The sequence below is a fragment of the Geotrypetes seraphini genome, chromosome 4 (assembly GCF_902459505.1).
Source record: "Geotrypetes seraphini chromosome 4, aGeoSer1.1, whole genome shotgun sequence".
Taxonomy (NCBI): Eukaryota; Metazoa; Chordata; class Amphibia; order Gymnophiona; family Dermophiidae; genus Geotrypetes; species Geotrypetes seraphini.
Window position 1 is genome coordinate 298,561,574 of NC_047087.1, and position 21,807 is coordinate 298,583,380.

The 21,807-nt window shown below is 43.0% G+C and overlaps 1 protein-coding gene across 1 annotated transcript in view; it reads left to right on the forward strand.

The window, feature by feature from the left end:
- CFAP58 (cilia and flagella associated protein 58) overlaps positions 1-21,807 on the forward strand; it is a 326,613-nt gene that overhangs the window by 34,999 nt on the left and 269,807 nt on the right. Inside the window, exons 5-6 of the mRNA XM_033943377.1 lie at positions 7,381-7,575; positions 20,923-21,060. Of these exons, the coding sequence (XP_033799268.1) occupies positions 7,381-7,575; positions 20,923-21,060 (333 nt within the window). The remainder of the gene's footprint in view (positions 1-7,380; positions 7,576-20,922; positions 21,061-21,807) is intronic.

Genomic DNA, 21,807 nt, shown 5'->3' on the forward strand with positions numbered 1-21,807 from the left:
CTCTCCACTCCCATTCCTCCCACAACATATTTCTTCCCCCCCAACCCCACTCACAAATATTATGTTCTTTCTTGCTTCAGTGGATCAGTGGCGATTCCTGCAGCTGCCTGCTGCTAACCTGGAAGCCTCTCCTCTGTCGTGTTCCACCTGTGCAGAAACGAGAAGTTCTAAAAGAGGGTGGGATATGGCAGAGAAGAGACTTCTGGGTTAGCAACAGGCAGCTGTAGGAATTGTTGCCGCTAACCTGTTGAAATAAGAGAAGAGCCACAGCCATATGATGAAAGAGCCACTGGTTGCTGTATTTACATATGGACGTTGCATTCATATATAAATGGCAATCCCAGAGGATAAGCAGGACTACGTTACCATGAATGCATGATGTCATCTAACAGAGCCTCTGCACAGTTGCTACACAGTGTTCTACAACTTCTAGAAGCTTTTGGCAGTCCTGACCACACATGTTTTGATCATTGATTGTGTCCCCTCTTCTCCTCTCCCTCAGTAGTTAGAAAGTTGCAGGTTTATTTGCATGAAAAACAGATCAGGGGAGGCAAAGTATGTATGGAAATTGTATATGCTTTAGCAAACTCTCCAGTCTGGTATAGGCATAGATCTTACAGATGGGTAATATCTCTTCATTACCAGCAGGTGGAGACTGAGAAAAAACTTTGGAATAGTACATAATAGGAGACTCTCCCAATATCCATCAGTCTTCTCTCAGTTTCTAGCAGGTGTGAGTGAGTTGTACCCATCTCCCTTGGTTAAGGCTGTTGGAATTTGTTGAGGGCACCTAGTCTCTGTTTTTGTGCCGTACTGAGCTTGGGTGGGCCCTGTTTGGGGGTCCGTCTGACCTCAGGGGTGTCACACCTGGTGGGTCTCATGCTGGGTCGCTCCCCCCTTTTCTCCACCACCCCAACATTTTTGTAGAAGTGCTTCAGCAGTAAACCTTGCCCCTAATTCAGGTAAGGCATACTGCTTTGAGAGCCAGTGGAGTCTGTTCTGTAGAAAAAAAAATCCTGAGGCAGTGCTGGTCTAAAGGGTTGCTTTCCCTTTAAATTTGCTGTAAATTACTGTATTTTTTAACTAACCGGCAGTTTTCTTTTAGCTAGCTAGCGTATGGAGCAATGAGCACTTTACAAGGGAAAAAGTGCTCATTGTGCTCCAGATGTGAGGCACTCGCAGCCGGCCTGTGCAAGCGTTGTACAGGCTGTGCAGTGTAGGATCCTCGTCGGCAGCAGGTGCCGGTGGCCAGGGAACCCCTCCACCAGAGACTCATGAGTTGGCTGCTGACAGCGGGGAAGCCCGGGCTTCCCCCGACACCCACGGAGGGATTTCCTCAGCCGCTGACGGTAAGGGTAAAAAGGATTCCCTTACCGCTGAAGCAGCTGGGGATTCCCTCATAGCTGATGCCGGCTTGTGTGCTTTAGCGGCTGGGACTGTACAGGCTTCCCAGCTGCTTTTGGCGGTAAAGGGGATGAAACTCCTCTCATATGAGGAAAGACTAAAATGGTTAGGGCTCTTCAGCTTGGAAAAGAGACAACTTAGGGGAGATATGATTGAAGTCTACAAAATCCTGAGTAGAGTAGAACGGGTACAAGTGGATCGATTTTTCACTCCGTCAAAAATTACAAAGACTAGGGGACACTCGATGAAGTTACAGCGAAATACTTTTAAAACCAATAGGAGGAAATTTTTTTTCACTCAGAGAATAGTTAAGCTCTGGAATGCGTTGCCAGAGGATGTGGTAAAAGTAGATAGCGTAGCTGGTTTTCAGAAAGGTTTGGACAAGTTCCTGGAGGAAAAGTCCATAGTCTGTTATTGAGGAAGACATGGGGGAAGCCACTGCTTGCCCTGGATCAGTAGCATGGAATGTTGCTACTCCTTGGGTTTTGGCCAGGTACTAGTGACCTGGATTGGCCACCATGAGAATGGGCTTGATGGACCATTGGTCTGACCCAGTAAGGCTATTCTTATGTTCTTAGATCACGTCCGATTAGTGGGTCCTGGAGGTGATTCGGGACAGTTATGCTCTGGAGTTTGCCCACTCCCTGCCAGATCATTTTCTAGCTTCTCCTTGTCAGGCAGTATGGAAGAAGCAGACTTTTTGCCAGACCCTTCAAAGATTGTTAGATCGCAAAGTAATAGTTCCGGTAACCCCTCATGAGTGTTGCACCGGCAGGTACTTGATTTACTTTGTGGTGCCCAAGAAGGAGGGGATTTATCGGCCCATCTTAGATTTGAAAGGGGTCAACAGGGCTCTTAGGGTTCCATCTTTTCGCATGGAGACACTGTGGTCTGTGATTCTGGCGGTTCAGCCGGAGGAGTATCTGACCTCTCTTGATCTGATGGAGGCCTACTTGCATGTTCCAATCTGGGCCTCCCATCAGCGCTTCCTTCGCTTTGTGATCTTGGGTCAGCACTATCAGTTCTGTGTGCTTCTTTTTGGTCTGGCCATGGCTCCGTGGACGTTCACCAAGATTATGGTGGTTGTTGCGGTGGCGTTGCGCAAAAAGGGCATTCTAGTGCATACCTACCTGGACGACTGGTTGATTTGAGCAAAGTCGTTCCAGGAAAGCACCTGGGTAACGGCTCGGGCAGTGGAGTTTCTGCAGTTGCTGGGCTGGGTTGTTAACCTTTCCAAGAGCTGGTTGGAATCTTCTCAGTGCCTGAAGTACCTTGGGGTTCTGTTCGACACCTCCTTGGGGAAGGTCTTCCTCCTAGAGGCCCGGGTAAGCAAATTGCAATCTCAGATTCGCCTGCTTATGGCATCCTGGTATCCTCAGGCGCAGGATTTCCTTCAAGTCTTGGGGTCTATGGCTGCTTCCCTAGATGTGGTGAGGTGGGCTCGGGCCCACATGCGTCTTCTTTAGTATGCTCTTCTTCGGAGGTGGTCGCCTCATCGGCACAGTCTGAATCATCCTGTTCCTCTGAGGGGCTTGGCTCGCTGCAGTCTTTGTTGGTGGCTCCAGACCTGGATTCTCTGGTTCAGCCATGGCCAACGGAGGGTCTGTTGTACGTGTTCCCCCCATGGCCATTAGTGGGCAGAGTTCTCCTCCACATTGTTCGTCATCTGGGCCTTCTGATTCTGGTGGCCCCAGATTGGCCCAGGCACCCGTAGTATGCAGACCTGGTGAGGCATCTGGTGGCAGATCCTTTGCCTCTCTTGCCCCACCTTCTGACTCAGGCCCCATTCACATGTTCGATCTGGGTCCCTTTTGTCTTACGGCTTGGTTGTTGAAAGGGAATGCCTAGGTATTCAGATAAAGTGATCTCAGCCCTCTTGGGGTCACAGAGACTTTCCACTTCTCGGGCTTATATGTGGGTTTGGCGTATTTTTGAGGACCGGTGTGCTGCGTGTGGAGTGGTCTATTTTCGCTGTTCCCTGCCTAACATATTAGAGTTTTTGCAGGATGACCTGGACAGGGGTCTGGCTTAGTCTTCTCTCGGGTTCAGCTTGTGGCCTTGTCAGCTTTTCATGGGTTGTTACGAGGTCAGCGTCTGATTGCCATTCCTGATGTCGTTCACTTTTTGCGGGCAGCCAAATTGCTCAAGGCTGCCGTTCGACCGTCTGTTCCATTTTGGGATCTTAATCTGGTCTTGTTTGTGCTTGTGCACCCTCCTTTTGAGCCTTTGGGTGCCTACTCATTGAAGGACCTTACTCTTAAAGTGGTCTACATGGTGGCTATTACTTCTGTTAGATGTGTTTCTGAGCTGCAGGCTTACTCTTGTAGGTCTCCATTCCTGGATTTTTCTAGGGAGCAGGTCATGTTGCGGCCTGTTCCATCCTTTCTGCCCAAGGTAGTTTCTCCTTTTCATGTCACTCAGGCAGTGGTCCTCCCGGTGTTGGGTAGTCGGGAGGTCTCTTCAGAGCAGAAACAGTTGCGCAAGCTGGATGTTGGTCTGGTCCTTCATTCTTATGTGCAGAGGACCCAGGACATCTGGAAATCAGATCATCTTTTTGTCCTTCTAGCGGGTCTTCGTAAGGGAAATGGAGCTTCCAAGGCTACCATTGCACGCTGGATCAAGAAGACTATTGCTTCTGCATACCTTCTTGAGAAGAAGCCTGTTCCAGAATTTCTCAAGGCTCATTCCACTCAGGGTCAGGCTGCTTCTTGGGCTGAGTCTTCACTGGTGCCTCCAGTGGATATTTGTAAGGCTGCGGTTTGGTCTTCCTTGCATTCTTTTGTCAGGCATTACTGTGTGGACGTTCAGGTGCGTCAGGACACAGTATTTGGTGAGCATGTTCTGGTGTTGGCCCTTCGGGGGTCCCATCCATGATGGGTACTGCTTTGATACTTCCCATCTGTAAGTTCTATACCTATACTGGTCTGGAGAGTTTGCTAAAGAAGGAGAAATTAGGTTCTTACCTGCTAATTTTCTTTCTTTTAGACTCTCCAGATCGGTATAGGACCTCCAACCTGTCTCTTGTTGGTTTTTCTTGCGGGAGTTGCGCGTGCAGATTATGCTTTTTCTGCAGGTTCTAGTATTTTTCTAGGGCCGGGGAGATCAAAGAACAGCGGCTGTGGCTCAGCTGGCATAGCTGGCAAGATGCGGGGACATTTTGCTGCAGGGGTCTCTCCTTTGCATTTTCCAACAGCATTCCTGTATATTAGTTGTTGCTCCTGTTCCGAGTCTTGTTTTCTGTTTATAGTTCTTAGTTCTGCTTGGCTATTCGGCAGACTGATGGATATAGGGAGAGTCTCCTATTATGTATTATTCCTGAGCTTTGACTCATTCTCCACCTGCTGGACATGATGAGATATTACCCATCTATACTGGTCTGGAGAGTCTAAAAGAAAGAAAATTAGCAGGTAAGAACCTAATTCTCCTTCAGCTCTTCACACAAACAATATGGCATGTGCTGTCCATCTGCTCCAGTGCAGGTGCAACGTAAATGGGGACTTTTACTAGTGCTCTGCATACAAGTAGGATTTTCAAAGGGAAACATCTTGAGACATTTCCCTTTTGAAAATGAGCTATCATTATTGCCCTCCTCCAAATATAACTAACACAGATTGGCTTCTAAATCTGGGCACTAATAGTGTGCTACATTTCCGGAATTCTAACACTTAAGAGAATGATTGGTGCCGATAATAAGAAGTTATGTACGTAAATGCTAGGCATTGTTCTATATTGCTAAGTGATATATGCAACTTGTATAATATTGATAAACATAGGAGAACCAAATCCACAAACTGGTTAGTCGTCTCCCGAGCAAAGTCAGAAACGTGCGTGATAAGATCAAGGAAAATCCACCTTTTGCTGTTTGTTTAAAAAGAACATCTGGTCAAGGATAAAGGAAAATAATAGGTGAAAGCAATACTATGCTCCTGAAGCAGGCATGTCTTGGCTGAAACATGTACATAGAAACATAGAAACATAGAAATTGACGGCAGAAAAGGGCCACAGCCCATCGAGTCTGCCCATACCAATAACCCACTCCCTGACTTCTACTCCCCTATAGATCCCACGTGAATATCCCATTTCCTCTTGAAATCCAACACGCTGCTGGCCTCAATCACCTGCTGAGGCAGCTCGTTCCAATGATCGACCACCCTTTCGGTGAAGAAATACTTCCTAGCATCACCTTGAAACTTCCCTCCCCTGATTTTCAGCGAGTGCCCTCTGGTTACCGAGGGCCCTGTAAGACTGAAGATATCATCTTTCACCTCTATATGCCCTGTGATATACTTAAAGGTCTCAATCATGTCCCCCCTCTCTCTTCGCTCCTCCAGTGAGTACATCCGCAATTTTTTTAACCTTTCCTCATACGTGAGATCCCTGAGCCCCATTGTATTGAGAGTGGTAGCCATACGCTGAACCGACTCAACTCTCAACACATCTTTCCAGTAGTGCGGTCTCCAGAATTGAACACAATACTCGAGATGGGGTCTCACCATGGATCTGTATAGTGGCATTATGACTTCAGGTTTTCTGCTGACAAAACCCCTCCGGATGCAGCCCATCATTTGTCTTGCCCTGGACGAAGCCTTCTCCACCTGATTGGCAGCCTTCATATCATCGCTAATGTCGGGTCATTGAGTTTGAACTATTCAGTTGTTTGATGAATAAAAGGACTTTTATGAAATAAATTGAGTTCACCAATCTAATTAGGACTTTTCCACTCTTTGGCTTACGACTTATATAATATTATCAGTTGTATGCATTGATTGGTGTCCTTATTCACCATAAGAAATCACCATACTAGAAATCTCCTGTACCTAAAATGGTGGCATCAGCATTACAGCAATACAGGTCTCTCCATAGTGTTAAAAAGAACTCGGTGTGACCAGGGTCATGCCTCAGTACTGTATTGAGAGTGGTCAGTGAACCAGAACTTCATCATACATCACCAATCATGTAATAAGCCTTAATGTAACGGCAATAGAAATGTATAAAGGAAACCTTTAGTCAATATTACAACTATCCAGTCCATATCCCTACTTAATCTAATCAGTTTAGTTGCACACAGCAGGACCTATTTATGTATTATGTAGCATAATATGGTGAAATATAGCAGCACCGGTCAACAGATCATTTGGCAGGACTCCTGGCCACATAAAACGCAGATGGGGTATCAGATAAAACAATGCTGCCAATCCACCACTCCAGCAATCAGCTTACACCAGCCATTGACATGATATAAGCTGATGCACCTAATTGTTGGTGCACCAGAAGGTCTTTGCGCTAGAATTCTATAATGATTCAGGCACATCTTTAAAGCCTTTAATGAGTTGGCAATAAGGGCCAGATTCTATAAATGGTGCCTAAGCGCCTACATTGTAGGCACCTTCTTGATACGGTTGTCAATCATCTGATAGGCATCCTTTATAGACTCCTGCATAGTAGCATCTAGGCGTGCTTAGGCATGTCTAAGCATCCTAAAGGAAGGCACTGGTACTTTAGGCCAGGTTTTACTTGGCCTAATTTATAGCTTCTAACTTGACAAATAGTGACGCCTATTCTCTGCCCCTAATCACGCCTACTTTTCAGATAGGCATCGTTAGGCATCAGAGGGCACCTCAACTTAGTCATTGCTAGGTGTCCTAAGAGTTCGGCGCTGAACTATTAATTGGTGATTTAATTTTTTGTTTGATTGGCTGAAAACTGGCGCAGTCAATTACCACGCCAGTTAAGCCAATTGTGCGTGGATTCCAAAGTTAGGTTTCGCTAGGCATCCTTGATTAGGGCGCCTAGCAGTGCCTAATGTAGGCATCCTATACAGAATCTGGCCCTAAGCGCGCAACTTTGTGGTGCCTAAAATGAGATGCCAATTTTATAGAATTGCCTCCTCCGAGAAAAGCTTTAGTTTCTTGAATGTAAAAGTGGAAACCCTAAAGATCATTATCTTTCTTTTTTTCTTCTCTTGTATGAATGCAGTATCAACAGGAAATTCAAGTGCGTCAGAATGAGGCATCCCGGGAATTACGCAGGAAGGAGAAGATGGAAAGAGAACTAAAACAGATTCAGTCAGATCTGGAAACCAAGCATGTGGAGATAAAGAACCTTCAGCAGACCCAGCAAAAGAACAAAGATGAGTTCCAAAAACTGGAACAACAGCTCAAGGAACACAAGGTAGGCGTGTTGCATGTACTTGTCTGCAGGCGTGTAGTGCATTTGGATCAAAACAAGGATAGTTTTTATTTCATAACTTGTGGATGTGCCAGTATTTGTATGAAAAAGTGCTCATGAACTCACTGGAATGCATCCATACTTAATCTGATGCTTTCATTGCACTATTGCACTGATACAACCTGTGGACTTTTGCACCACTGCAAAAGTTTCACCAGAGAGTACCAAGATTCTGAGAGCATGCACAATTAATAGCATTAATAGTGTTTTGAAATTATAGAGAAACAATGATTGAATAAAGAACATTCTGTTAGCTATTTGAAGGCATACAGTCATTGAATATTGATAGAAAACAGGATTGGAACTATGAAAAAAGAAGGTGGAAATCAGAGAGGAACCTAATGGGGAATGAGGCTGGATCTCCAAACTCATTTCTCAAGGGCTACAACCCACTCGTATTTTCAGGATTTCCTCGATGAAAAGATGCATGGGCTCTATTTACATACAAAGAAGACAGGACATGCACATGAATCTCATGCATATTCTTTGTGGAAATCCTGAAAACCCAACTGGTTCATGACCCTCAAGGATCAAGTTTGGGGAATTCTGGGTTGGAGAATGGAGTGAATATTGAGAGGTCTGAATTAGAAGGAGGGAGAAGCGGTGGCAGGAAGGTGGTTCGACAGGAAGAGTATTGTAGTGAATTAAGGAAATATTGGAACAGGGATCTTCTGGTGGAAGTCTAGGATCAGGGTGTCAAAAGGGGTGGACAAGCTATGCAACCATCCTGGACACTCAGTTATAGAGACACAACACTGCCCTTTCGAGTCAGTCTGTGATGATTCTCCAACACAGATGCCTGAAATGGAAGGGGGTACTTCTTTGTCTAGTGACTTCTCTGTCTGGAATGAAAGTTAAGAACGTTTAGAGATTAGTTGAACTTGCTTATAGACATGATGTCAGGAGAAGGCTATGAGTGGTAGAAAGTTAGGTCATCAGAGACAATATTTGAGATTTCAGGTTGTAAGACCTATGGTTAATTATATAAGTAGCCTTATTATTAAGATGTACTTTACCTTGTAAAATATTGGAGACATCATTTTATTTCATAGCTGTTCTAATAGTCTAAAGGCTGACTTGTTTTTATTTGGTTGTTTAAAGGGGGCATCATGTTGAGGGGAAGCAGGATGAGTATAGACTGACTGATATTTGGTGCGAGTTAACTGGCTGCGAACGGCTGCTGACTGGTTAACTCGCTTGCTGATGGCTATCTGATCATTTTCAGTGGCACTTAACTGGTTAATTTTGCTGAAAATAGCTGGTTAGTGCTGAAGTGCAACCTGCCTATGTTGGGGGTATTTCAGGGGTGGAATCTGGTTAGCTCCCAATTTTCAGAGCTAACTAACCAGTGTTAGCATATAAATAAGACTTCATAAATATAAATAGCTCTCTTATCTTTATGTGCTAACGCATGGCCAGTTAGTTCTGAATATCATGTTTACTGAGCATGTACTAGCCAGCTTGAAAAAAATGGAAATTCAATGCCAGTGGCCTGATAAGGAGGCAACAGAACCAAGAGGAAAAAGGGGGTCCAACCTTGACTGCAGTGAAAAAACTAACCAGGAACAAACAAACCAAAACTGCAGAAATGTACAACGATGTAGGCAAAATTTATTGTGACAACCAAAATATATTTAAAAACCTTTTTACCAAACAAGGGACCCAACACGGTCCATGTTTCGGACAACCTTCATCAGGGGTCCATGGTAGAAAAGGAAAAAGAACATATGTCACAAAAAAATGTTGAAAAATACAGTAAAAACAAACAAGATTTTACAAGATTTAGTGACTCTCAGTGTGACAAATCATCTGTTTGTTTTTACTGTATTTTTCAACATTTTTTTGTGACATATGTTCTTTTTCCTTTTCTACCATGGACCCCTGATGAAGCTTGTCCGAAACACGGACCGTGTTGGGTCCCTTGTTTGGTAAAAAGGTTTTTAAATATCTTTTGGTTGTCACAATAAATTTTGCCTACATCGTTGTACATTTCTGCAGTTTTGGTTTGTTTATTCCTGATATGGTGGCAGACATCAACAGCACTGCCTGTTGCTGGTTGAATATCGGAGGGGATAATAGAGTTTATCTATGTGTATATACTTGTGTAGATGTTTATTATGCATACTGATTAGTGATATTTATTTATTTAGAAACCTTATATCCCCACTTATACCTAAGCAGGTCACAGAATACATTACTCCTCTGATATTCGCGGGGGTTCCATTCCAGGAACCCCCACGAATATTGAAAAACCGTGAATATGTTTTTTTAATCTGGGGAGGCAGGAGAGGGCAGCTGGAGCATGGCGAGTGAAGGAAATCACTTGCGGTATGCTCCGACCGCCTTTTCCTGTACTAAAGTCGGGCCTCACCAATCAGGAGCTGCTTTGACACGCAGCTCCTGATTGGTGAGGCCCGACTTTAGTACTGGAAGAGGTGGTCGGAGCATACTGCAAGTGATTTCCTTCACTCGCCGGCACTCCGGCTACACTCTCCTGCTTCCCTTTTGCGGTTGAAAAATACCGTGAATGACCGGGACCGCGAACTGCGGACTGCAAATTCACAGGGGAACACTGTACATACAAAAATATAACATAAAAGCAAGCCAATATACAAAAATTCTACAATAGCATTTACCTCTTATCCATCATGCACCTCATATCTTTAGTTACTTCTTCTGATTTACTCATAAAAAGCTTCAACAAATAAAGGTGTTTTAAAAAGTTTTTTTTAACTCAATTTATTTTTAGCTAATCTCAGTTGTCCAGTCAGATTATTCCATAACCTTACTTCTGTAAACTTACTTCTGTAACCTTACTTCTATAGACAGTCGCATTGCAACCCCTGATTTCAAAGGCCTATGTGGCTGATATAATCCAATAGTATTCGAGAGATACCATGGTGTCCTTTGGTGAATCGCTTGAAAGATCAGAACTAATACCTTAAATACAACTCGAAATTTAATAGGTAACCAATGCAAGTGACACAATAAAGGAGTCGCATGTTCAAACTTTCACCCAAAATCAAATTCTACTGCATTTGAACTACTTGCAATGACCTACACCTGGAGGAAAGCATTCCCAGATACAAAGCATTGCAATAACACAACACTTTGTATTACAAGTCAAAAATCATAGGGTGAAAGCATAGGTTTTAGTCTACTTAATAATTGCTTTTGGAAAAAAATGTATTCTTAACAAAAGACAATACTTGATCTTTCATAGTCAAAAGAGAATCATCTAAACACCTAAAACTTTCATCCTCTTTTGTATAGGAAGTATATTAGAGTAGTTTGGTTTATGATGTGTCTCAAGAAATGCTTTATGTGTTATGACACTGCTTTCATTGCATAATCTATAAAAGTGATTTATAAAAAAAAAAGTAAAGAGAAAATTGTACAGAAGGAAAAATGTACTTGAAAAAGTATCAGGTGAAGAATACCAAAATTCTGCTGGCAGTCAAACTTTTATGACCGACAGCTAGGAGATACCTATAATGCAGTGAAAGATGATGAGGGCAAAGAAGGATGATGAGAGTAGAAGGGGGGGGGGTGGAGTCAAGCATTTATGACTGACAGCTGGGAGATGTTGTGCACTTGAGCAGTATAGGCAGGGAATCTGTCTAGGCTGGGTGGACCTATTGAATGTTATCCGCCAACATTCCGGCATATATTTTCAAAGAATTTTATTGTATACGATTGCTGCTATCACTGTTGTAATTTTCAAAATAGAAATTGCTTTAAAAGTTAGAAGACAAATAGTTTTCTTTTTTTTTTTTTTTTATAAATCTTTATTCATTTTCAAATATTATAACAAGTGTATAATAATCAATCAGAAAGATTTTTAACTAATCACTTGACAATCTTATTTATAATCCTCCAAATATATAAATATAAAAGAATCCTACCTCACCCACCCATATATGAATAATTAACAATTAACAATTACTATCATTCATAATCCCACCCCCCCTATATCTTATCCAATACTAAGGTGTTTAAGATGTCTTATCATTAGAATAAATAATCAATGGCCCCCAAATCTTTTTAAACTTATGACAATTTCCTTGTTGCATAGCAAGCACCCTTTCCATTTTATAAATATGGCATACTGAATTCCACCAAAAAGTATAATTTAGTTTAGTGTAATCTTTCCAATTTCCTGTAATCTGCTGAATGGCAACCCCTGTCAATATCAATAGAAGTTTATTATTATATGCAGAAATTGGGCTTTTAAATCTCATTGATGTACCAAATAATATAGTATCATATGAAAGGGCAACATAATTTTCTAACAATGAATTAATAGTTTTCTAATTAGTCTTCTTATTATCTAATCTAATATTTCATTTCTGAGTCGCTCTATGCCTATCTAGATTCAAGGCGACTTACATTTTAAGGGTTTATATGATAAATTTGAGTTAAAACAAGTAGATGAAGGTGTACTAGGAAGGAATTGCCAGACGTATTGGGAAGCGTACATAGAAGTGCCATTAGAGATTACAATAAAGCGGTTTAAAGTACCATTCGAGTTATGCAACAGAGAGCTTGAGGGGAAGCTCATGTAGGGTTTGGGGGATGGAGAGCTGCGTAGGTTGCAGTATATTTGTTAAGGGCTCCTTTTATTAAGGTGCATTAGGGCCTTAACGCGCGGAATAGCGTGCGCTAAATTGTCACGCGCGCTAGACCTTAACGTCAGCATTGAGCTGGCATTATTCTAGAAGCGTACCGTGTGGTAATTTTGTGCGTGCGCTAAAAACGCTAGCGCACCTTAGTAAAAGGAGCCCTAAGTGTCAATAATGTATATATTCTCAAAAAGGAGAGTTTTCAGTGGGGTTTTTTTTGTAATATTTAGAAATAAAACAAAAACCAAAGGAAAAAAACCAACCTGCTCGACTCCTCAAATAGTCACAATTCTGGCCCTGGCACCAGAATCCCCACCCTGACGCGCCCCAGGAATCACTCCACCAGAAAAACCCCCCACAAAGTCAATCCCACCTCTCTAAAGCCTGTCCCCCATGCTAACCTCCCCTGCCATGCCTCTAACTCTCTCACCCCTGTCCCGACCCTTTACTGCAACGCCAGATCCGCATGCAATAAAATTCAAATTCTGAAGGACCTCCTTGAGGACCTTGATCCTGGATTCCTGTGCATCACAGAATCATGGATCTCAAAAGACGACCTCTTCACACAAAACGAACTCTGCACCCATGGCTACCAAGGCCTCTTTTCACCCAGAATCAACCGCAAAGGAGGTGGCCTGGTATTCCTCTACAAATCCTTCTTTGATGTCCAGCTCCTCGAGAGAGGCACCCACGCTTCATTAGAATATATGCTAGCCTCAATCAATGATGAGCTCCGTCCTCACCCACTGGGCATCCTGTTACTATACCGTCCACCTATCCCTTGGTCCAATTCCTCTAACCTTGTCTTCGAGACCATAACTAATGCCTTTCTCAAATTCCAAAGATTACTAATCATCAGAGATGTTAATCTCCACCATGACGACTCCACCAGCAAGGACATGATAGAATTCAATGACTTCCTCATCTCCCTAGGTTTCTCCCCCCCCACATCCGCTCCTACCCATGAAAAAGGGCACAACCTAGACCTCATCCAGTTCCTCGACCTCACCGCTTATAAAACATCTGCCGAAGACACCCGTTGGGAACACATCCTGTGGTCAGACCATCTCCTAGGGGCCTTCTGCCTCCCCATCTTCATGTCTCATCTCGGATCCCCACCCCGATCCCCCAATTCTATTTCCTTCCGGAAAAAAATTTCGAGCGATCTGTTCTGGACCAAATTCCTCAACCTCCTCCCCTCCATTCCCAAGCTTGCAGACTCTGAAAACAATTGGCACAACTGGATCGCCCTTTCCAAGTCCACCTACCACTCCCTCTCCCCCCAAACCACTAAATCCATCACCTATCCCCATAAAGCCCCTTGGTACCTTCCACTCCATAGAGACCTGAAACAAAAATGTCGAGCCTTAGAGCGAAAATGGAAAAAATCCAAATCCTCATCTGACAGACAGGCCTGGAGAGTCAATATCAAACTCTACAACTCAATATTAAAAAAAGCAAGGAAGAACTTCTATGGAGACAAGATCTCCAAATCCAAAAACCAGAATGGCACATTGTTCAACATTTGGCGCTCCCTAACCACTAAAAATGACTCCACCCTTCTTCCCTCATCTCCTTCAGCCGAGGTCCTAGCAAAATTCTTCAATGATAAGATCTCTACCTTAAGGCGCTCCTTCCCACCCGCAATCTCCTTCCCATCCGCAATTCTCTGGTGCCCCCCGAACCCAACCCCACCCTAGCTGCTCTCAACCCCGTCCCTGCCGACAGATCCTGGACTGTCTTCGAGCTCATATCTGATTCACAGACCCTTAAACTCTGCCTCAAGTTAAAATCATGCAACTGCATCCTGGACCCATTTCCCTCCTACCTATTTGAGAAAATCCCTGCACAGGCCATCACATCTCCTACTCATAAATTCTGCCCTATTATCAGGCCTATTCTCCACTGAAATGGGACACATCGCATTGACCCCTTTACTGAAAAAAGCTGACCTAGACCCCTCCATACCATCCAACTACCGTCCAATAGCAAATATCCCTCTCCTCACCAAACTGCTCGAGTCTATCATATCTACCCAGCTCTCTTCCTACTTAGAAAGATTCTCCATCCTCTTACCTTACCAATATGGCTTCAGACCCAACTTCTGCACTGAATCCCTATTGGCCTCTCTAATCTCTAAGGTTCAGCAACTGCATTCTCGTAACAAGTTTGCTGTCCTTCTACAATTCGACCTCTCCGCAGCTTTTGACGTTGTCCACCACGACATTCTAATTTTCCAACTCTCCGAGATAGGCATTAGCTCCATAGTTCTTGATTGGTTCTCCAAATTCTTGCGCTCCCGCTCTTACATGGTTAACATGAGCGGCACCTCATCCTCCCCCTGGACCCCAACTTGTGGTGTCCCACAAGGCTCACCCCTCTCCCCAATCCTCTTTAACATTTACATGTCCTCCCTGAAACTACTCCAACTATCCCCCCTTGAAACTCTTTACACTTACGCTGATGACATCCTCGTCCTCCTTGAGACCGACTCGAACCTCACTAACCTCTCCACGAACATATCCTCATGCATAAAGAACCTCCAATCCTGGGCATTCACAATGCATATGTAACTAAACGAGTCCAAAACAAAACTCCTTTGGCTCGGTCCAAAATTAGACCATCTACCTTCCTCCATCCCATTGTCCTCCGACCCCCCATTACAGCTCGAGTTCTCAAGCAAAGTTCTGGGTGTCACCTTAGACTCTTCTCTATCCTTCAACGAACATCTCCAATCCCTGGTGAAGAAATGCTTCTTCAGCCTTCACATGCTAAGGAAAGTCAGACCCTATTTTCACCAAAAACACTTCGCAGTCCTAGTACAATCCATCATCCTCTCCAGATTGGATTATTGCAATTCTATCTACCTCAGCCTAACCAAGAAAAGCCTCCACAGACTTCAGCGGATTCAGAACGCCGCAGCTAAGCTTGTTTTCGCGAAAAGCAAATTTGATCACATCTCACCACTCCTGTCTAAGCTCCATTGGCTCCCCGTAATCCCCAGGATCCACTTCAAATGTGCGTGTCTGGCCTACAAGATCCTACATGGCATCCTTCCTGCCGTTATCCCTCTATCCTGGAACTCCCCAACCCCTACTTCCTCCAGATCCTCCCAAATTTTTAAACTATCCTTCCCTTCCATAAAAGGTATTTCCCATGCAGGCAAACTTGGGTCATCCCTCCCCTTTAGAATCACTGAGATCTGGAATAACCTCACCTCCCCACTCTGAACCTCAAGCTCCCTCCAACTCTTCCGCAAACACCTAAAAACCTGGCTATTCTCAAAACTGTAACACTTCCCCCCTCTTAGGCCTCTCACCTTCCCCCTTTACACCTAACTCTTTAATCTCTCCACTGTAGTTCCTCTCTCATCCTTCTTCCTGTAAACCGTGCCGAGCTCCGCATTCGTGGAGATGGTGCGGTATATAAACCCAAGGTTTAGTTTAGTTTAGTTTAGTTTAGAAATAAGGTAATATCTTTTTTATTGGACTACTCAATGCATTTTATAATTCGCTTTCAAAGGTCAGATCAGAAAGGATTACCTTTGATAGCTAATCATAAAATGCATTGAGTTAGTCCAATAAAAAAGATATTACCTTATTTACTTTGTTTTTTGTTTTATTTCTAAATATTACTTTAAAAAGTGGACTAACTGGCCACCACACCATATCCGAGGTAGGTAGGTTCTGTCTTGATGATTGTTGGGAGATCATTCCAGGTCTTGGTGCCAATATAAGTGAAAAGTGAGTTAAATATATGCTTATATTTGACTCCTTTGGGTGAGTGAAGAATAAGTTGGAGTGTTTTGAGTTTTCTGGGTAATGTGGACAAGCAGTTGGTGAAAAAGTTTATGAATGGCTCAACCGAGTTTGCATAGTGTATAAGATGTGATATATTACACGTGATAGTTTAAAGCAGTGGTCTCAAACTTGTGGCCCGCCAGGTACTATTTTGAGGCCCTCGGTATGTTTATCATAATCACAAAAGTAAAATAAAACCGTTTCTTGATCATATGTCGCTTTAGCTATAAATGACAATATTATTATTAAGACTTAGCCAAAAGGAAAGATTTATGAACTATAAAGAGTTTTACCTCATGCAAAATTGTCATTTCTTTAATAAGACATTAACTATTTTTTCTGCGGCCCTCCAAGTACCTCCAAATCCAAAATGTGGCCCTGCAAAGGGTTTGAGTTTGAGACCACTGGTTTAAAGTGTATTATTTACATGTTTGTATGTCCAGACAGTTCCTGCCAGGTTTCCACTGTTATAATACCACTTTATAGAAAAGCGCAAATTAAAAGCAGTATTGTTTCTAAAACCACATCATACCGTGGGAAGTGCTGAAGTGTGCATTTCTAGTGATACTCTTTAAAACAGTATATGCTATACCTCCTTTAAAGTGGATGTGTGTGTGTACAGGTTCAGAGAATGACACGGTGACAAAATTCATCACTGTTCCCGTCCCCGCGGATAACCGCGGGAAATAATCCTATGTCATTTTTTAGCGTCTATTTCAACCTCAGTCCTTCTACACCAGCATTCTTCAGAGCAAAGCTTACGGGTCAGTGGTTGTGGCCATTCATACTCTGATTCTTATGTGAGCCAAGGATAATGAAGCCATTGTGACATCACTGATGTGATTGGTTCTTAGGCACTGGTGGAATGAGGCATTATGACATCACAATTTCTGCTCTGGATACCAGAGACTGTCATTCTTTAGTGTCTGTTTCAGCCTCAGTCCTTCTACACCAGCATTCTTCAAAGCAAAGCTTGCGGGTCAGTGGTTGTGGCCATTCATACTCTGATTCTTCCCTCTCTCCTTAAAGAATGACATGAAGATGGTTTTCCGCGGTTATCTGCGGGGATGGGAACGGTGATGAATTTTGTAACCATGCCATTCTCTAGTTCAGAGTAGGCAACAAAGAAGTGTCACCTTCTGTACCAGATGGAAAGGAGGCAGAGTGCATGTGACAAAACCGGACAGCTGTGAATGTCAAATCCAAGCATGGAAATGTAGTGGCTTGTCTTCTAATTCTGCAGCTGGGAACACTTAACAGTTACATTTTTGATATAGTCAGACGGTTGATTTGCAAGCAGCAATAAGACATTTGAATGATTAAATAGTAGTAATTCCAGCAAAATTACAGAGGGAGGTGAATGAAATGAGACGGGAGAATAAAGCGAAGAAAAAAGAATCAGTTGAAGGTGGACACCAAAGAGACTCTGTAGGACTTTCCAAATATGGCTGAAAAAAAACTGAGGAATAAATATTCAATCGGCATTTTTATGACCACCATTGGCATTATGTGTTGATGCTCAACGCTGAGCCATAGCCAGGCACCGGCATTGAGGATCTGAGTTTGTGCAGCTGGCTATTCCTTATTTGGTTAAGTGTGATATTCAAACTATTCAAATAACCCAGCGCAAAATATAAACATCTCACTTTATGTTTATAAAGCACCAGACCTTGGCATTGATCGTTTCACATGAAGTATTTCACTCCGTGACTCATGGAAATCATCATCGGTCTTTAGAATAATTACTTCTTAATAAACGTATATAGACTCTTAATACAAATGTTTATAATGTTATAGAATCTCAATCTAATATAATAAAACCCTTATTTAGCGCATCCGCACTAGGATTGAAACTCCATGCGCAGTACAATAGAACCACCGAGCAGGGAAGCGTCTCGGTGCACGATAAGGGTACAGAGGACTAAGGAAATGGAGAAAGGTGAGGTGGTCGGATTGGGATCAGTGGGAGGCAGGGTCCGGGCATGGTAGAGGCGGGGCATGGGTGGGGTCAGGGTCAGGGTATAGATGGGGCTGGGGTTACAGAGATACAGCTTTTGGGGCAAACCGCTGCCAGCCTGCCCAAAGATTCAGTGCAGTAGCCGGGGAGGAGGTAGGTGGGGGAGTCAGGAGTTGGAGAGAGTGGTCTGAGGGGGGGGGGGGGTATGAATTGGTGCTGGGTACAAGAGAAAGGGTAAAAAAGGAAGAGAAGCTGAGTGTGGGTGGAATATAGGGACAGGAAGAATGGCCTTGGAGGCAAGGGAAGGAAGGATAGATAGGGATGGAGCTGGGACTGAAAGGGTGATAAATGCAGTGGAGGATCGATGAGGGCCAAAAGGGTACAGAGGACTAAGGAAATGCTGAAAGGTGAAGTGGTGGGACTGGAATCAGTGGGAGGCAGGGTCTGGGCATGGTAGAGATGGGGCATGGGTGAGGTCAGGGTCAGGGAATAGGTGGAGCTGGGGTTATCTTCACAAATATTGTAACCCTACCTGTATCGAGAATGGATACCAAAAAAATAAGCTCTATTAGTCTAATAGTGATCCCTGTTTACTGGTTAATGGCTAGCATCTATTCTAGCACCCGTTAACGTAATGGGCTTAAACACTAGTAAGTAATAATGATAGAATATTGATATAGCTTTATTAAGCTTTTTTTTTTTTTTTCATTTTTTAATCTTCCAACAACTGTACAATAATCATAAGGACAATTAACAAATCACTTGAAAATCTTATCATATTGTTCTTTACATAAATAAGAAATCCCTCCCTCCCTCCCACCCTGTTACTATTCTTACACATACCCTTCAGAACCATCCCACCCCCACTCTACATTGAATGATGTATCAAGCTTTTAAAGTGCATGATAATCACGGTCCCAGTGCCAACAATGGCCTTGACCTTGTTTGGTCCTAGCCCCGATGCAGCGTCGTGTGGATGTAAAACACGACCATTGTTGGCACTGGGACCGCGATTATCACGCACTTTAAAAGCTTAATAAAGCTATATCGATATTCTATCATTATTACTTATTGAGATTCTATAAACTTTTGCATGAAGAGTCTATATATGTTTATTAAGAAGCAGTTATTCTAAAGACCGGTGATGATTTCCGTGATATACAGTGGTGCCTCGCATAACGAACGCCTCGCACAGCGAACGCTGCGCACAACGAACTTCATGTCTTGCTTCCTACAACGAACTTCGTTTCACACAACGAAGTCGCCCGAGCTGCATCCTTCCGCGCAGGCACTGCGCTTAACTGCCCTCTCTCCGCCTGGCTCCCTGTGCAGTGGCGGACCGTCGGCTCGCAGGGGCCCGGCGCCTACTGCTGATGCGTTGGGGGGGGCGGAGCTACTCTCGCCGCTTCCCCGATGCTAGAAAAAAAAAAATGAACAGTTAAGTCCCAGTTTTTGCCGCTGAGACTCTGCCCTCTCTCACTGTAAAATTAGACTCTACTTAGTCTGTCTTTAAATTTAAAAAATGTGTGTTGTTTTAAAAAACAATTGTTTTTAGATGTATCTAAATAAAAATAATAACAAAAAATTTATCTTTTTTTATGTCATCTTAGCATATTTTATGCTACAGAACGAATTATTTTTTTTAACATGTATTGTTATGGGAAAACGCGTTTCACATAACGAACTTTTCGCATAACAAACTTGCTCCTGGAACCAATTAAGTTCGTTGTGTGAGGCACCACTGTACTTCACGTGAAACGAGCAACTGTCGAGGTCTTGTCCCTTATAAACATAAAGTGAGGTGTTCATTTTGTGCTGGGTTATTTGAATTGTTTTTTATCTACACCCCCGCTATCGACCCTCAATAACTGGATTGAAGTGTGATATTCAGCGCTTAACAGCCTAAGCGAAACTGGATAAAGATAGGATTGTTTTAATATGGTCCAATTTGTCCAGTTAACCTAGTCGGTAAAGTGCTGAATAGCAGCACTTAGGGCTCCTTTTACGAAGGTGCGTTAGGGCCTTAAAGTGCGCTAGCCGCTACCGCCTCCTCTTGAGCAGGCGGTAGTTTTTCGGCTAGCGCGCGCTAATCCAGTGCGTGCGCTAAAAACACCAGCGCACCTTTGTAAAAGGAGCCCTTAGCCATATAAGTAATCCGCTTTGAACCGAAAGGTAATGGCGGAATAGAAATCTGTAATGTAATGTAATGTATAAGTGACAAATCTGCCCTTGAACTTATCCACAAAATAACCTTAGCAGTTAGTGCTGAAACTAAGTCTCAAGATTTCTGGTTAATGGCCCCCACATGGACAATTGAACCAGTTAGGAGCCTCCCAGTTAAATATTTTTGACTATCAACCCTTGACTGACATCCAGTGGGAGATCCTAGTGAAATTTTGTCCAAGCTAATACACCTTAGATTTCCTCTTCCAGTTACTTTGCTGTCTTTAACTCAAAACGAGGACAAAGGTACAAATAAATCTCAGTAGTATGTGCTTTCAAGAACTATTAAAGGCCTTTTCATCAAAATGTGTTCCCCAAGATAAGTGAAGCTCGCTTATGGCTGACAAAAGCCATCAGTGTGTTTTTTGTTTTCAGTGAAAACAGTGATTTACACAGAATGCCTGCCAGACTACAAATGTACATTTAAAATATTTATTCACCACTTGCAAATGAGATCTCTGTCTTTCCAACACTGAAAAAAAACATCTTAACGTGTGTTTTGGGAGTTGCTGTTTGAACTCCAGTTGCTTTGAGGGCTATAGTTATTTCCTTAAGGATGAAGTATTATCACGTGCAGTTATTGTTACTCTTCCGGGAGTCTGAAAGTGTAGCCCTTCTGAGCTTGCCTTCTATCTTTGTACAAACGGTGTGATCAAGTTAACTACATGACCTTTTCTGTTTTTAACAGATTTTAAATGAAAGAGTTGCAAAGGAACTGGAACAGTTTCAGGTTCGCAATGCAAAACTTCAGCAAGAAAACGAACAGCACAGCATAACCAATGAACAGATCACTCAGGAGAACCAACAGAAGGTGCAGGAGCTCAGAGTAAGTTGACATGTGCCTTTATCTATCAAAAGAATGGAAAGTGATCCCTAGTTATAAAGAAGGGAGGGGAAAGCCCGGATATCAACTAGAACCTAGGGCAGGAAGTGAACTGGGCAGACTTGCCTACCAATAGATCCTCTCATTCTGTCAGGTGATTTTTTATAAAATCTAGCTGGATTTTGGAGTTATCAAAATGTTTTCATTATTTATTGTGGCTGCTCGGAAAGAACACAGATTTTCTCCTTGAGCACTCCGAGATAATGGTATTTTATGATGACGGTTTTGGATTAGGAGACTAACTTTATCCGTCTCAAGATTTCCAATCTCACTCTTTAGAAAGGAGATGCCCATTAGAATTCTTCCTCTTTCTTGATTCCTCTTTAATCCCTCCTGTCTCTACCAGATTGCTTTTAGCAGTTGGATATACAGGAGCTTAAGTACTAATGTGAGAAAAGTTTGATCAGCTATCCCCCAGTTTTGACTTAACACGTTTTGAGCAAATACACCACAAATCACTACATCATATCAAAATACATAGACAGTTCAGTTCTGAGCCATGATGGCCAACTTTTTTATTTTTAAACATCAGCCTCTACCACTAAAAAAAAAAAACCCAGTGAAATTCAGTACTGGTATCTAGATAGGTTGATCAATAGCTGGTGATATCTAGGTAGTGGCTATATTAAGCTTGCAATTTGGATAGATAACCGGAGAGTTAGGACAAACCTTTTGCTGTCCTAACTTTAT